The 16,416-nt window shown below is 35.2% G+C and overlaps 1 protein-coding gene across 1 annotated transcript in view; it reads left to right on the plus strand.

The window, feature by feature from the left end:
- Nucleotides 1-1,988: 1,988 nt before the first annotated feature.
- ADCY2 (adenylate cyclase 2) overlaps nucleotides 1,989-16,416 on the plus strand; it is a 574,349-nt gene continuing 559,921 nt past the window's right edge. The window contains exon 1 of the mRNA XM_044681919.1: nucleotides 1,989-2,234. Within this exon, the coding sequence (XP_044537854.1) occupies nucleotides 1,989-2,234 (246 nt within the window). The remainder of the gene's footprint in view (nucleotides 2,235-16,416) is intronic.

Genomic DNA, 16,416 nt, shown 5'->3' on the forward strand with positions numbered 1-16,416 from the left:
TTTCTACCACCTTCCAGCTATTAGATGTCCCTGATGTTTCCACATATGGACTTAACTTTTATAGAATATCACTTGAATTCTTACTCTAATCCAAGTACCCCATGAAGTGAATGAAGCCCTTTCTTCTACAGTTAAGCAGTCATTTCTGTCACAAGATGCCTAGCAATGGACTTCCCTGGGGAGAGGAAAATAAAGTGTGAAGTTGAGTTCACAAATTTTTTTTATTAAACATTTACTGTATTCTAGATACTATCAGGGATTTTAAAAAATGATCATCAGGATTCTGGCTTGGTATTTGAGCCCAAAGAGGAAGGATAGGATTCTTGCCCTGGGATGTTTAATGATCTAAATGAACAAGATAGGATTGTATATGTAATCACTAGAATGTAATTCAAAACTATACATACATATATATGTATATATATTATATATATGTATATGTATATATATGTATATGTACATGTATATATGTGTATATATATATGTGTGTGTATATGTATACACACACACACACACACACACCAATCTACCAACCACTTTGTGTGATAGAATCCATTACTACAAGAAATGATTTGTTTGGGACACCAATGTTCTCTCAGTGTATTCCAGTAACCTGCATGATCCTGGTAGCTTTCCACCTGAAGAGTCTCCAGGGACTCAAGCGTGTTTTTGTTTTTGTTTTTTTCCTCACTAGGTCACTCTGCCTCTTGCCAGTCAACTCTAATAGGGTTCATGCTCTTTCCAAAAGTGCTTCAGCAGTTAGCTTTGAGGTATGTTTCAAGTAGCTGTTCTTGTTAGCCTTTTGCTGACAAAGGCTCTACTGAGAAGACGTGGCACAGGAGTTCTAGAAGGGTAGAACTGGATGCGTCCTATTCTTCAAGTTCAGAACTGATTTCTCCTTACATCTCCATCTTTCTGCATTAAGCAGGCAAGGGACTTGACAGGATCATTAGTCCCTTAATAAATGATACATCTTCACTTAAGTCGTTTTGCCAGGAGAACCTTTCCTAAGACAGAGATTGCCTAAATAGAAATCAAGCCCAAAAGAGAGAGCATATAATGAAGTTGTCTGGAGAAAAGAAAAAGAAAGGGTGAGGGAAGGGTGCGGGGGTGCGGGGGGATCGCAGCTTTTTTTTTTTTTTTATCCCTTTTCTGGGTCTTGCCTTTTTTTTTTTTTTCTTTTTTTTTTCCCCCTCTTAAGAAGATACCAACTCCATCTTCGCCCTCCTCAAGGGCTATCCCGCTACCCTCAATCTTGTTGGCGGGCTGTTACACCTAAGTCCAAGGATGATAAACTCTCCCAGTGCCCTCTTCAGGGTGAGTGAAATCTATCTTCCCCAACCATTCCAGAGAAAGGTCTCCATAAAAGCGCTGCTATTCCTCCTGCTTCTTTCTCTCCTCCTCCTCTTCTCTCTCCTTTTGCTACCCCGCCCCCCCACCCCCCCAACACACACACACGCTGCCAGGCGCTGACCACACCCCTCGTCCGCGGTCCACTGTCCCCAGGACGGTCCGCTGCCAGTCTGTTGGTGCTGGGGTTTGGTGGCCAGAGGCCGGAGCTGTCAGACCGCCCATGCGCGGAGGCAGCTAAGGAGGCTACGGGAGCGCGCAGAGAAAAAGGCAGAAGGGCAGCTCCTCTTAACTCTCCACCTCCTTCAGAAGCGCTGGTGGCAGCAGCAGCTGCAGTGGCGGCGGCAGCATCTTGCTGTCCCAGAAGCTGCACCATGCGCCTAGCTGCCCAGCCACTGACCAGAATCAGAGGGTCCCTTTTCTTCTGTCCCACTGGCCAGCGCCTCTAGGGCTGAGAACTCACTCCCCCTGCCCACACCAATTCTGGGAGGACTTTTCTTTTTCTTTCTTTTTTTTTTTGGGGGGGGGAGCTTTGACATTTGGGAGCAACGGGCAGCGAAGTGGGAAGTGGGCAGCAGAGAAGGGCTGAGGAAGCAGCTGCACAAGTCGGCGCTGGCTCCGGCCTGAGACTTGCACCGATGTGGCAAGAAGCAATGAGGAGGCGCCGCTATCTGCTGGACAGGGCAGAGGCTGCCACGGGTGGCGGCGGCAGCGGCTCCGGGTCCGGGGCTGGTGGCTGCGGTGGCCGGCTGCACAAGTCCCGGGACTGGCTCTACGAGTCCTACTACTGTATGAGCCAACAGCACCCACTCATCGTCTTCCTGTTGCTAATTATCATGGGCGCCTGCCTAGCCCTCCTCTCCGTCTTCTTTGCTTTGGGGCTGGTAAGTCCCTTTCCTCCTATCCCCACATGCGCTCCAGCAGCCAAGACCTTTGTGGTCCTCTCCCTCCTTGGGAACCAGGGCTTTCCTGCCCACTCCCTGCCTCTTTCTCAATCTGAAGAGCCATCCTTAGTCCAGACGGTACAGGGTTGAGGATTTTGTCACTAGTCTTGTCCTAGCTGTGAGAACATCTTTTCTTCTCTACCTCTAAATCCCCCCTTCTCAGCCTCTGCCCTCCCCTTCCTCTCTAGCTCTCTTTCTCTCTGCTCTATTTGAAAAATTGGTTTCTCTTCCTGGATTAAGGAAGGGCTTGTGGAAAGGAAAAACAAAAAGTTATCTTGGAAGGTATTAGACAAGATAAAGTTGCACAGTTTTCATGTCTACGGACAAGGAGTCAGGACTTGCTTGTTTTGGTGCATCTTCTCACTCTTAGACAAATACAATTTTCCCATTTGACCTAGTGAAACAGCTTTGAACTTCGATTGAGCTCAAATTCAATTAACAAATTCCTTGGGTTTGCTTCACTAATTCATTGGCTCCTGGTCTTTTCCATTGGAACAATCACCGTTGTGACATTTTGTTGTGTTTGAGTAGGACCATAAAAATCATGATTTGAAAATGACTTTAAAAATTTTAAGGGAAAGGATATGATTTTAGCGTGGAAAGGAAAGGGAAGTTTGACGTCAATTTTTCATGCTCATCTAATTGGTAATGAACTTATGTGCAAAATAAATCATTCCCAAAGTTTCATGAGAGGCAAGTTCATTCTGTTCAGTTTGTATGTATGCTTTAAAAATGTGGTTTTCAACACAATGGGGGAAATATAGCACCTCACCAGATGATGTCAATTGTCAATTTATATTTTCAAGCAAAAATCTTTAGTTCTGCACACTTGGTTTAAATAGAAAGGGCAAATCTGTAGAGGGCAGTAAATTCCTGTCACTAGTTCTTTTTTATTATTATTATTTAACATCAAAGTTTTACTCAATGCAAGAATAAATATAGAATTTGTTCTAAATTATTTATTATTTTAAGATTTGACTACTCTGCTATTATTTCTTTGTCTTTGTCTGCCTATCTGTCTCATTTTTTTCTTCTGCCTATTTCCCTTCTTTTTCTGACTGTCTCTGTGTCTCTATGTCACTCTGACTCTGCTTTGTCTCTCTGTTGCTGCCTTTATGCTATCTCTCTGATTGTATTTCTTTGTCTCTGTCTCCATTCTAGGGGGCATTTTCAAATTTACTAATTATGTGCAATGTTTTATCAATTAAGAAAAGGATACTTCTTATAAAGAAGGAAAGGGGATAACAAAGTGAATCTTTACCTTTTTTTCATCAGGTGAACTTGGGAGCTTCCTTGATATTTGAAACGGCTAGTGGCTCACTGTTTACTTATTGGTGATGTTGAATGTTTATCATCAGAGAGTTAATTGATATTATTTTTTTTGTTTCTTTGGAAGGAAAAATAAAATCTATTTCATTGTCAAGATAGGACACTTTTGGTATCTTAAATGAGAGAAAAACAATTTGACCAATGAAGGAATAGATATTTTAGTATCAGTATGTACATGTAAGAATGTGATAAAAATCTAAAAAACAAAATCATCTATCAGATTCTTACTGTCTGTATTGGGCAGTTCCTTCTGGTATTCATTCTCTAGGCTCTTTTGGCCAAGTATCTCTCAGAAATGGTGTATTTCTTTCTTTCATTGAGATATCATTCTCTAATCACAGAACTAAAAAGGACCTCAAGTGGTGCTTCATGTTCTTTTTGAAAGACAGACTTGAAAATTAAGTGGCTAACTATTTGTGTATGGGTGTATGTATGTGTATGTGTGTTTTACTACCTCCAAGGAAGGAAAATCCATAACTTCCCGTAGTAACTCATTACATTAAACAGTTCTCTCACCTTCAGGAAGTTCCTGCTTAGATTCAGTCCTAAATCCATAATGTTCTCTTGTTTCCTTGTATGTGGGAATGGAGATCAGGTGGCCACCTATTTATAGCATCAATTTATATGTTTAAAGAGGACTCTGATATTAGGGCTCTTTTTAACCCTGTTCTTTTCCTGGATAAAATATTCTAATTCTTTTAACCTTTCTTCATAGCAACTGCTAAAAAGTTCATTAAATTTTGGGGGTTAGCTTTTGGGTAAAGTTATTTCTTTAATTTAATTTTACTTTATTTGTGAATTATAAGATCAAAGATCTAGAGTTGGGAGGAACCACAAAGACTATCCAGATCAAAGTCTATTTTACAGAGGAAGAAAAAGAGGCCCTGATAACTTGTTAAAAGTCACAAAAATCAGAAACAAGATTTAAATCCTAGTCCCCTCACTCCAGATCAAGATGTGTTTTTCATTGTTCCACAAAGCAAAATGTATCTGCATATCATGTTTTTCTTGGCTCTTATATACTTTTTTCAAATGTTACAATGGAAGTTCTGAAAAATATGCTTTATCTACAATCCTTCATTCATTCTTACCTCATCAATTTTTAAAGTCTTGTGTTGCATCTTCTTTTAGAAGATTAAAAAAAAATCCTAGTCATTGATGAATACAATCAAACACGGCAGTATAGTCATATATTTCTTTAGAGCCTTGTTCCATTCTGTGCTTCCCATCATACATATCAACCTTAATAATTTCTTTTTTTTTCAGGAATTTAGGATTAAATCTACTTTGACAAATTAGTTTGTTGATTTTGGCTACTGAAAACAGGATCCTGTCTGTTTTCTAAACTGGATAATCAGATGAGAAACAACTTTTAGTGAAAAAACATATTTTTGGTGGTGTTTTTTTTTTTACACTAGACCATTTGAAGGTGCTGAAATATTTATGGGAATTCTGTTACTTTGTGATTTATTTTGTTAAGACATCATATTAAACTTTATTATAACTCAAAATCAAATGAAGTTTAGTTGGGAGCTTCACAAGAAGAGGAAGTTTCATTTGATGTTGTGGTACTTTCATGGACCTAGGATGATTTCTTTGTAAGACTGAAGCAAAGTTTGTCTTTGGAGACTTCCACCTCAGGATATTGAAATATTTCCTTTGGGATATTGCCCAGATTTCCACCTTAAACACTTTACTAGAATAGCTTGGCTCTGATGTAATTCAGGAGCTAAGTAGATCTATTTTTTGCTGCCTGAAGTCTTGGACTGATTCCTTATTTTCCCCTGAATGTGTCTGATTTAGATGAACAGACTTTCATCAGGTTTTCGTAGTAGGAAAAAGTCTAGCCAATTTCTTAATAAACAACTATACTTTCTTAGAATATTTGATTTGAAGCAGTCATTCTGGAATATTTCTAGTACATAGTAATTTGTATGAGTTCATGTCTTTCTATGTGATCTGGAATGAAACAAGTAATGAAAAAGAATATAACTTTGCCTTATTTTAACATTGTTAATTGTGCAGAATTTAGAAAGGATTTTGCTTCAAGAAGTAGTCTAATCTTTTTTATTTGTAAATAATGTGGGTAAGATCATTTTCAAAGAATTGTAGAAACCACTTGCAAATAAATCCCATTTGAAAACCATATTGCTCAATTACAAAATTTTCTTATTCCTTAAAATTAATTTGACCATTAAAAGAATTGTTACTCATTGAACGCTTATAACATTGTAAATAGCACTTGTACTTTATCCTGAATATTCAAATTGATAGACAATTTTCTCTTTGCCAATGGTTGAACAATTTTAATGCAAAGACTCAATGAGACTGAATTTTATTTCTCCACCCTACCTTTCTCCTTTTTCTGTTTAAATTGTTTCTCATTGGGATTTTAATGACTTTCCTCAAAACTAGAATCTTTGTTTGCACAAATCCGCATCCAGATCTTTCCTACATACATTAATCTTGGGAGTAAAAGTTTGACATACTGTTTAGACAAAAAGACAAAATTATAAATGGACATATTTAAACTATTTTTCAGAACAATACATTATACAAATGGACAGTTTATATTCCAAGTCAAAATTAGAAATACAATTCTCATAATTTTGGACTTTTTGCTACTACATTTATTTTCCCCAAACCCATAGAACAATTTATATTTTTAGTAAATTTTGGTTGATGGAGTTTTCACAGTCATTGGGAATTAGGCACAAAAGAACAATGATGAGAATATTAAGTTGTAAACTACAAGTAATACTGTGATCCATCACACCCTCAGCTTGATATATCATTCCATCTTTCAAATTTCTTTCTTTCTCTCATTATTCTCAGAAGTTTGGTTGCAGGTTAAGTTGTATCTTTTCCCCTGATAATTATTAGATGGGATAATACTTAAATCTAATATCCCTATCTACTTTTAATATTCCATTGCTAAGCTGCATTCTACTTTAGATTGTTTTTCAATAGCAAAACTGATTATTTTATTTTTTAAAATATGAGATAAAAATAAGTTAAAAGTATAAATAATCCCAAAAATCAAACCCTTAAAAAACAGATATTATTTATATAACAATCACTCAGATTCTCTTTCAGGTGGGCAGTTGTGAGAATGAGGTGAATGGAATTTTTTGTCAAATGGAAGGTAGGGGAGGAAAGGGAGAGATAGAGGTAGATAATGGGGAAGTATACAGAAACTTCAGTTTTTGATAAGAGTTCTGTATACATTTGCTCTTCTTTTACTATTTCTCAAGATATGGAGACACAGGTATATATTCCTAGAAATTCTAGTTGGTGGAAGTGGGGGAAGAAAGGATTAGGGTCATTAGGATACCTATTTTGTGACTCAATTGTATAGAATTTTTGGAACTGATATCCTACTGGTTCTCACTGTAGCTCATCCATTTTCTTATCTGACTACTTCAACTATCTCTTTGCATCTAAATGAATACCCCTTACTTTGACACAATTTCTAATGACTGACTGTGGCTATAAAAAGACTTTTTTGTTTCCCTGCTACCTAACCTTCTTTCAATTCATTAGCCAGGCCAGTTATTGGTTAACAATTATTCACAGGTTCCCATAAGTGAACTGAATGTGTTTGGACTCTCTTGGAATAGCTATTGATAAAATTCTCACATGGTCTACACAATGAGGAGAGAAAGCTGAAATTTCTATAGTTTGTTCCTTCTTGCAGTTAGAAATATTGGACAGAACCATTGTGAGGTTTAAAAAAATCTTGCTTTAATTAGTTTTTTTAAATATTGTTTTTATGCCTGTATGGCATTGATAGGTCCATAATTGTTTATATTAATTCCAAGTCTTCCTCATCCACTTTTGGATTGGACTGTTATTTACATTAAGAATATAAGTTTCAGCTGGTTGTACTGATACGGTTTTGCTTTTTCATTTGTGTGTGTTATGTGAGGGTTTTTTTTGTGTTTTTCAAAATGTAGTACATATTTTCCAAAGTCTGAAAGTTATAGAAATTATCTATCTACATTTGGGTTGCGGAAGGATAATGTTCAAAACTGTATATATTCCAGTAAGATCTCCAAATAGGTACTAATTGAAACCTAGTAATTTAATTTAATGCAACATTCACATTATCCTAATATTAAATTGACATTGCTGTAGGGGAAAATTGCCTGATTTTACTTTTAACATTATTATGGCAGTGACATTAATGTGGTTTCATCAATAATGATCAGTTACTTCCTACACTACAAAGGAACTTTTCCCCCCTTTAATAATAAAACTCTTTTATACAAAGGGAAGTTCATCATAAGGTGGTTCTATGTTCCTAGAGTACAAACCTAACAATTTTATTCAATTACCCTAATCATTTCAACAGCAGTAGCCAATTCTAATTATCTTTATCAGTTATTTTAATGCTTACCATGGTGTGCTGCTACACCCATAGTAAGTAGTTTACTTAATGAATATTTGTCAAATGATATGAATATGATAGTTTTGCACAATGGATCCAGAGGCATTACATTTAGATTCATTTTTCTTTCATTCCAAATTCTTCCTCATTCAATACTTTGCACGTACAAATCCTTCCTATATTTCCAAAGTCTAACTCAAATAAATCCCTACTCCTCCCAAAAGCCTATGAAACATTAAAAAACAAATTATTTTCCCTTTCCTACAAACTCCTACAGGATTGTTAATTACCACCTAATACATTTAGGACTACAGAGGACTATTTTAAAGGTCATCTAATCCGATTCATTCATTTTATAAGTCAGGAAACTGAGGTCCAGAAAATTTAAGTAACTTCCCCATGGTCACACAGATTGAAAGAAGTTAGAACTTATATAATGGTTGAAACTGTTGTCCAGATAATTTAAATAACATCCCCAAAGTCACAGATAGAAAGAGGGCAAAGTTTAGATTTGAGCTTGTCTACTAACTCCAAATATTGTATTATTTCTCATGTATCCTTTCATATGATATTTTTACTGCAGTTAGGTGGTGAGACTAAGGATTTGTCCAGGGATGATAAAATTTAGGAGGCAAATATATTCCCTCAGGAGAAACATCCAAGCTAAGTGCCCAGTTAGCAAAAATAATTTATTAAAATATGCTACTAAATGGATTCCTTACACTGAGAACTGTATTCCAAATGAATTCCTCTTCAAGCTGGACCTGTTGAAAAGCAGTAGCATAGATGAGATTTTTCTATCAATGGTATCTCAGGGTCTTCTGGGTTTTGTTTCCTCTCCAAGTCAATGTAACCAAATACTTCCCCCATTCTCTTATGGGCCTTTACATCCTGTGGCTCTGAAATATCCTTATTATGCCATCCACTAATCCCTATTCATCTTGGTTTGCCTTAAACATCTGAAGTATTAGATATCACAGTGCCTATCATTCCATTCTATCTGGAATTACTTGAATAATTTTGTTTGTATCATTCTTGCTTTTTACCTAGATTATTATAAGTATCCTTAAGAGTAGATGCAATGTCCAATATTTACTCTTATCCTCAATAACAAATAGAACAATTTTTGATACAAAGTAGATAATCTTCCAATAATAATCATTTTTTTCAGATTCAATTCAATTCAGCTGAATTCAAAGAACAATTATTAAGTTTATGTCTTCTTTGAAGATATTGTGTTAGGTGGTGGAGAGAAAGAAAAGCAAATAATCACTGCTCCAAATAGCTGCACATTTACACCTCTTATCCTCAAAGACAAAGAGAGACAGAGAGAGAGAGAGAGAGAGAGAGAGAGAGAGAGAGAGAGAGAAAGAGAGAGAGAGAGAGAGAGAGGGAGGGAGAGAGAGGTGAAAAGCCAATAGATAATGATCAGATAAAAGGATTTCAGAGCAGCTAAGTAGTATAGAAGATAGAATGCCAGGACTAGATTCAGGGAGATTCAACATCCTGAGTTTATATTTGGCCTCAGACACTTACTAGCTGTGTCATCCTGGGCAAGACACCTAACCCTATTTGCTTCAGTTCTTCATCTATAAAATGAGCTGGAAAAGGAAATGGCAAACAATTTCAATATCTTTGGTAATAAACCCCCCCAAAGACCATAAAGAGTCAGACATAAAGGGAGTAATCTGGGTCTTTGAGTAGTAGATATGACTACAAAGATTCTCAAAGAAGGAGAGGTTACTGAGTGATGGAGGAAGGAGAAANCAGAGAGAGAGAGAGAGAGAGAGAGAGAGAGAGAGAGAGAGAGAGAGAGAGAGAGAGAGAGAGAGAGAGGGAGAGAGAGAGAGAGGGAGAGAGAGAGACTTAAAAAATTCATTGTGAATTGGTATTATTTGGGTGTGGGGCAATGCTTCAGGATAGTTTCAAATATTAAAATACTGATGACTGGTAAAATTGAACATTATGCATAATAGTGAAAATTTTAGGATTATTTTTTGGGATTTTAAATTTTAATTTTGAATATTTCCCCATAGTTACATATTTCATGTTCTTTCCATCTCCCCAAACCTCCCACACTCCCCTTAGCTGATTCACAATTCCACTGGGTTTCACATGTATCATTGATCAAGATCTAATTCCATATTATTGATAGTTGGACTAGAGTTATCGTTTATTGTCTACATCGTCAATAATATCCCCATCAGCCCATGTTTTCAAGAAGTTGTTTTCCTTCTGTATTTCTCCTCCCATAGTTCTTCCTCTGAATGTGGCTAGTTTTCTTTCTCCCTCAGCCTTGCTCTGGATTCTTGCATTGCTGCTAGTAGAGAAGTCCATTATGTTCGATTATACCACAGTGTATCAGTCTCTGTGTACAGTGTTCACCTGGTTCTGCTCCCTTCACTCTTCATCAGTTCCTGGAGGTCATTACAGTTCACATGGAATTCCTCCAGTTCTGTATTCCTTTGAGCACAATAGTATTCCATCACCAACAGATACCACATTTTGTTCAGCCATTCTCCCAATCAAAGGACATTCTCTCATTTTCCAATTTTTTGCCACCACAAAAAGCATGGCTATACATATTTTTGTACAAGTCTTTTTCCTTATGATCTCTTTTGGGTATAATCCAAGCAGTGCTATGGCTGCATCAAAAGGCAGATTGTCTTTTAAAGCCCTTTGAGCATAGTTCCAAATTGCCATCCAGAATGGTTGGATCATTTCACAACTACCAACAATGCATTAATGTCCCAATTTTGCCACATCCCCTCTAACATTCATAACTCTCCCTTCTTGTCATTTTAACCAATCTGCTAGGTGGGAGGTTCTACCTCAGAGTTGTTTTGATTTTCGTTTCTCTAATTATTAGAGATTTAGAACACTTTCTCATGTGCTTATTGATAGTTTTGATTTCTTTATCTGAAAATTGCCTATTCATGTCCCTTACTCATTTATCAATTGGGGAATGGTTTGATTTTTTTATACAATTGATTTAGTCCCTTGTATATTTGAGTAATTAGACCTCTGTCAGAATTTTTTGTTATAAAAATTTTTTCCCAGTTTGTTGTTTCCCTTCTGATTTTGGTTGCATTTTTTTGTTTGTAAAAAACCTTTCAAATTTAATATAATCAAAAGTATTTATTTTACATTTCTTAATTTTTCTAATTCTTGCTTGGTTTTAAAATTTTCCCTTTCCCATAAATCTAACAAGTATACTATTCTGTGTTGACTTAATTTACTTATACTTTCCTTATTCCTATTCAAGTCATTTGCCCCTTCTGAATTTATCTTGGTGTAGGGTGTGAGATGTTGATCTAGTCCTGATCTCTCCCATATTGTTTTCCAATTTTCCTAGCAGTTTTTGTCAAATACTTGGTTTTTGTCCCAAAAGCTGGATTCTTTGGGTTTATCATACACTGTCTTGCTGAGGTTGCTTACCCCAAGTCTATTGCACTGATCCTTCCTTCTGTCTCTTCTCCAGTACCATATTGTTTTGATGACTACTGCTTTATAGTACTGTTTAAGATCTGGTACTGCTTAGGCCACCTTCCTTCATATTTTTTTCATTATTTCCCTTGATATTCTTGGTCTTTTCTTCTTCCAAATGAACTTGGTTAAATTTTTTTCTAATTCAGTAAAAAAGTTTTTTGATAGTTTGATAGGTATAACACTAAATAGGTAAATTAATTTGGGTAGAGTGGTCATTTTTATTATGTTAGATCATCCCATGAGCACTTAATGTTTTTCCAATTGTTTAGATCTAGTTTTAATTGTGTGGAAAGGGTTTTGTAATTGTATTTGTATAAGTCCTGTGTTTGTCTTGGCAGATAGATTCCTAAGTATTTTATATTGTCTAAGGTGATTTTAAATGGAGTTTCTCTTTCTAACTTTTCCTGCTGCGATGTGTTGGAAATATATAGGAATGCTGATAATTTATGTGCATTTATTTTGTATCCTGCAACTTTACTAAAGTTGTTGATTATTTCCACTAACTTTTTAGTTGATTCTCTAGGATTTTTTAAGTAGACCATCATATCATCTGCAAAGAGTGATAGATTGGTCTCCTCATTGCCTATTTGAATACCTTCAATTTCCTTTTCTTCTCTAATTACTACTACTAGTGTTTCCAATACAATGTTAAATAATAGAGGTGACAATGGGCATCCTTATTTCACTCCTGATCTTATTGATAATGCTTCTAATTTATCCTTATTGCAAATGATGTTTGTTGATGGTTTTAGATATATACCATTTATTATTTCATCCAATAATGATTAAGTGATTGTGAGTTTTTTTAATTAAATTTCTTCAATCAACTTTCCTGGAGAGGAAGCTGTTCATAAAGCTACTATGATTTGGGCAACAAAATGATAGTTATTTGACTAATTTTAGGGTATAGGGAATAATGGAAAATAGAGTTGTTTTGTCACTTCTTTGATAAATGTTTATGATTTTCTTAAATCTTGCTGCTGGTGAAGACACTCCTTACCAATCCTTTTTGAGAACTATTCTGCAACTTAAGATCATAGAGAGGTATCTGGAAGTTAGATGACTTTCCCAGCCACAGAGATGGTATGAGTCAGAAGTAGAATTTGATCCCAGCTTTTCATTATATATCACATATTGCCCCTCTGGTCTAAACCAATGATAGTTTAATGAAAATGAACCTTCAGTTTTCTGATGAAACAAAATAATTGTGATTCTCAAAAACATTTGTAATTTCTTCCTATGTGAGGACTTAACCTTTACATTGACAAAGCATAATCTCTTCACATCTTTATAAGATGGTTTCATGAGTTTTTGAGGTAAAAAGTAGCTTTTAATGGTCAGCCTTTTGGCAACAAATTACATTATTTGATCATCAGTTTAGGACAACAAAGGCTCTTAAAACTTTTAAGCAAAACATTTCCCACTTAGAAACTGTCAACACTTTTACTACACAGGCAGTATTTAAGAATCCAGAACAACAAATCAGCACCCTTTAATGAGGCATTAAAGTGGGGCTTTAGTGAAGACAAGGAAAGAAGGAAATTAGCATTTTTATGCACCTACTCTAAGTCAGATACTATGCTAAGTAGTTTACAAATATCCCAAGCCAGAGGTTGGGATCATTTACAAATGTTCTGGATAAAAGTAAATATTGGCTGTTATAGAAGAATTTCCAATTGTGTCTTAGTGGAATGAGGCACATATTGACCATATATTCCTCAAGTCTATTACTGTAAGACAATTTTACACAAATTGTCTAAAAATAAGCAGAACTTTTTGTCTGCAGTTTCTTAGTTTAGAATTTAAAAGTCAAACAACTGGTAATGTTGGATTTAGGAGAGAATTTTTTTCAGCATACCAGCTGCTTGCTACTTTCATTAGCCCAAACTATGCCCCAAATTTTGCTGCCAATGCTATCTTGATCAAATGAGAACATAATCAAATCATATGGGGTAAAATGAGAGAGGAGCAGTGTTCAGGAAGATTTTTCTATTGATGTGGTATTGTTAAAAATAATTTTTACACTTCCTTATTGGTTTTGCTTAACTTTATGTTACCTGAGAGAAATCTCAAATGAGGAGATATGTTCTGTTGGCATACCTATTAGTTTCACAGAGTCTTTGGGGTGGTTTTTCCTTCTTGACAAACTTGATTCTGCATATATGAAGTCATGAGAGAAGTTAGGACCCAGAGAGCAGTGAGACTAGTCAAGATTTCTCTTCAGAGTTCCTATATTTTCCTTTATAAAGTGTCTTAGAAGTTGCAACAAAGCAGGATTTTGTCACCAGTAGTACCTGCACTGAGCTGCATCATCCTTTTACCTGTGTCTTTCTTCTCCAGCTTTAAATCACCCTTTGAGCTCTGTTGAAAGGTTTTGGGGATGAATTTATTCCTTGTTTTAGCAGTTTCATCAGATTGAAATTCCAACTCATATCATTGTCAATTTATTTAATAACTTTCTTTGATGTCCTCTCTTAACCTGTTTCATTGAACTAAAATTATAACCTTTAAAAAGCATAAACTATAACAAGAAATGTTATTTATCTTTGGATCTGGAATTACCTTTAAAATGGTAGCACATATAAAATAGAACATTTCTCTTAAGTCATGCATATTCAAGATCTCTAATGCAAAGAACCAAAAAATGCTCCTACTGTTCACTTATCACATTTAATAAAAAGAAGGAAAATCCATTGATGGTCAAACTGTAGTATTGCATTTATACATAGGAAATTTACTCATTTATATTGCTGTACCAGTATCTCAGGACAGATAGATAGCTGAATGATAGAGTACAGGGACCAGAGCAAGAGAGACTTGAGTTCAAATCAGCTTCAGATAGTTATTAGCTCTGTAACCCTGGGCAAGTCAATTGACCCTTTTGCCTTTGTTTCCTCATTTGTAAAATGAACTGGAAAAGGAAATTGCAAAAATTGTCCTTGCCAAGAAAACCCCAAATGGGTCACAAGGAGTCAGACATGAGTGAAACAACTAAAAAAAAATCATCAACCAACAACCATCATATTTAACCCTTTATGGATCAAATAGACTGATCCTGATATTTCCCTTCTTTGGCTCCTTGATAAAGATGAAAAATCAATGGTTGTGTGATATGAGTACATGGTTGCAAGGAACTAGAGGGAACCTTCAAGCTCATTTTTCATCATCTAGTTAAATCATTTTTATGTGACTGATAGAGTTAACTTTAGGGTGAGTTAGAGCTGCTAGGTCTTCTGTTTCTATGCTCTTGTCCCAAAGGAATCTGCCATTTATTTATTTATTTATTTATTTATTTATTTATTCATTCATACATTCATTTATTTATTTTGTGAATTTCAGGTGCTATTTACAAAATTAGATACATCATAAAAAGGGAAAAAATGAAAAAGATCAAACTGTAATTGAGTCATACATAGTGTAAATGAAATAGAAAAATAGACTAAATACATTATTTATGAATGGTCTGTATCATTTAACTGTAGAAGCCATTCAGCTTGAGAATCAAATACAAATAAATTATCATGTTAAGAGTAGCCAAGTGGTCGAGAGTTTGATAAGTAGATACCATGGGGTTGAGTGTTAAGCCTAACTCTCTCACTGTCTTACTGCAGACTCGACTGTGACCTTTCTTTGTATCTTTTTCTATAAAATGTGGAGAACAAAATGGAAGCAGTATCTAGTTAGAATAAAGTAGCATACTACAGAACAAAGGCTGGGACAATATATTCCATTACATTCCATTTAATTCAACAATGAACATTTATCAAGTCCTGACAAGGTGCAAAATTCTCCAGCTACAGTAGTAGGAAGGAAATCAGAAGCCAGAAATCAGTGGCTAGTCATTGTCATTAGAGTCTTTTGTCAAATAGTAACCAGAAAAAGATAGAAACTTTACCTAAACCACGGTCTCTGCTTCTGGAATTTATAGACTGGTAATAGATTGTAATACATAGACAAAAACTGTGCTAAAAACACATGATTGTAGGTAGGTACACACTAAGTTCTTTTTAATTACAAAGAAATAAAGATTAAAATATTTTGAAAAATACATAGGGCTTTATCATTACTAAATTGTAGCAAAACTTTTACTATATATTTCAAGTGTTTGGGATGAGGTTGTTTCTTCAAAAACAGGCAATATTTTCATTTCTGTAATTCTTCATGCTGTTGACAGCTCAGGGTCACAACTAGCCATGATTTGAGTGTAGAAAAACATTTCAGAAAGAAAATATAGGTCACAGATGAAGATGGATTGTTACAATTCTAGGAAGACCTTCAAAATTATTTGAGGTAAGCAAGAAAGGAAAATGGAATTATTGAGAATACAAAAATAGTCATCATTCTGATAGAGTATGAAAAGTCCTTGTGAGAAAGCTTTGAGAAAGGAGGCCAAAGGGAAAGAAGGATAGATGGATAAGAGGATTACAAAGAAACTGAGAAGTCAGGAAAACAGTCTGGAGGGAAAGAGAATGAAGAGCAAATAAAGGGGGAGGTTGAGTGGAGATGAAAGAGAAAGAAAAGTGAGGTCTTAGCTTTTCCACATATCATATGTTATTGTTAATGTATATTTTGTGGACATTTATATATTATATCTTATGAGTCACACAAAGCATATGATTTTTTGTTTGAGTATTATAAGTTTTTCAGAATCTATCCAATTGCTTATTATAATTCCTAAGATGATAGTAGTTATATAATAAAATATTTTTGAATGAATCTTAGAGAGTTGATTAAACTTTGGATAGAAATTAAAGTGAGAAATTGTAAAAAAAAAGAAACTACATTTGTTGAATTAGTCTTTGTTAGTTAAAATCTTTATTAATTATGAGTACTTGAAGTATCATGAGATATAGCATAGTATTATCCTAATTTTCAGGAATAAAACGTGGTTTCTTTTGATTTCCCGTCTCCCAG

The sequence above is a fragment of the Gracilinanus agilis genome, chromosome 1 (genome assembly GCF_016433145.1).
Source record: "Gracilinanus agilis isolate LMUSP501 chromosome 1, AgileGrace, whole genome shotgun sequence".
In the NCBI taxonomy this organism is placed as follows: domain Eukaryota; kingdom Metazoa; phylum Chordata; class Mammalia; order Didelphimorphia; family Didelphidae; genus Gracilinanus; species Gracilinanus agilis.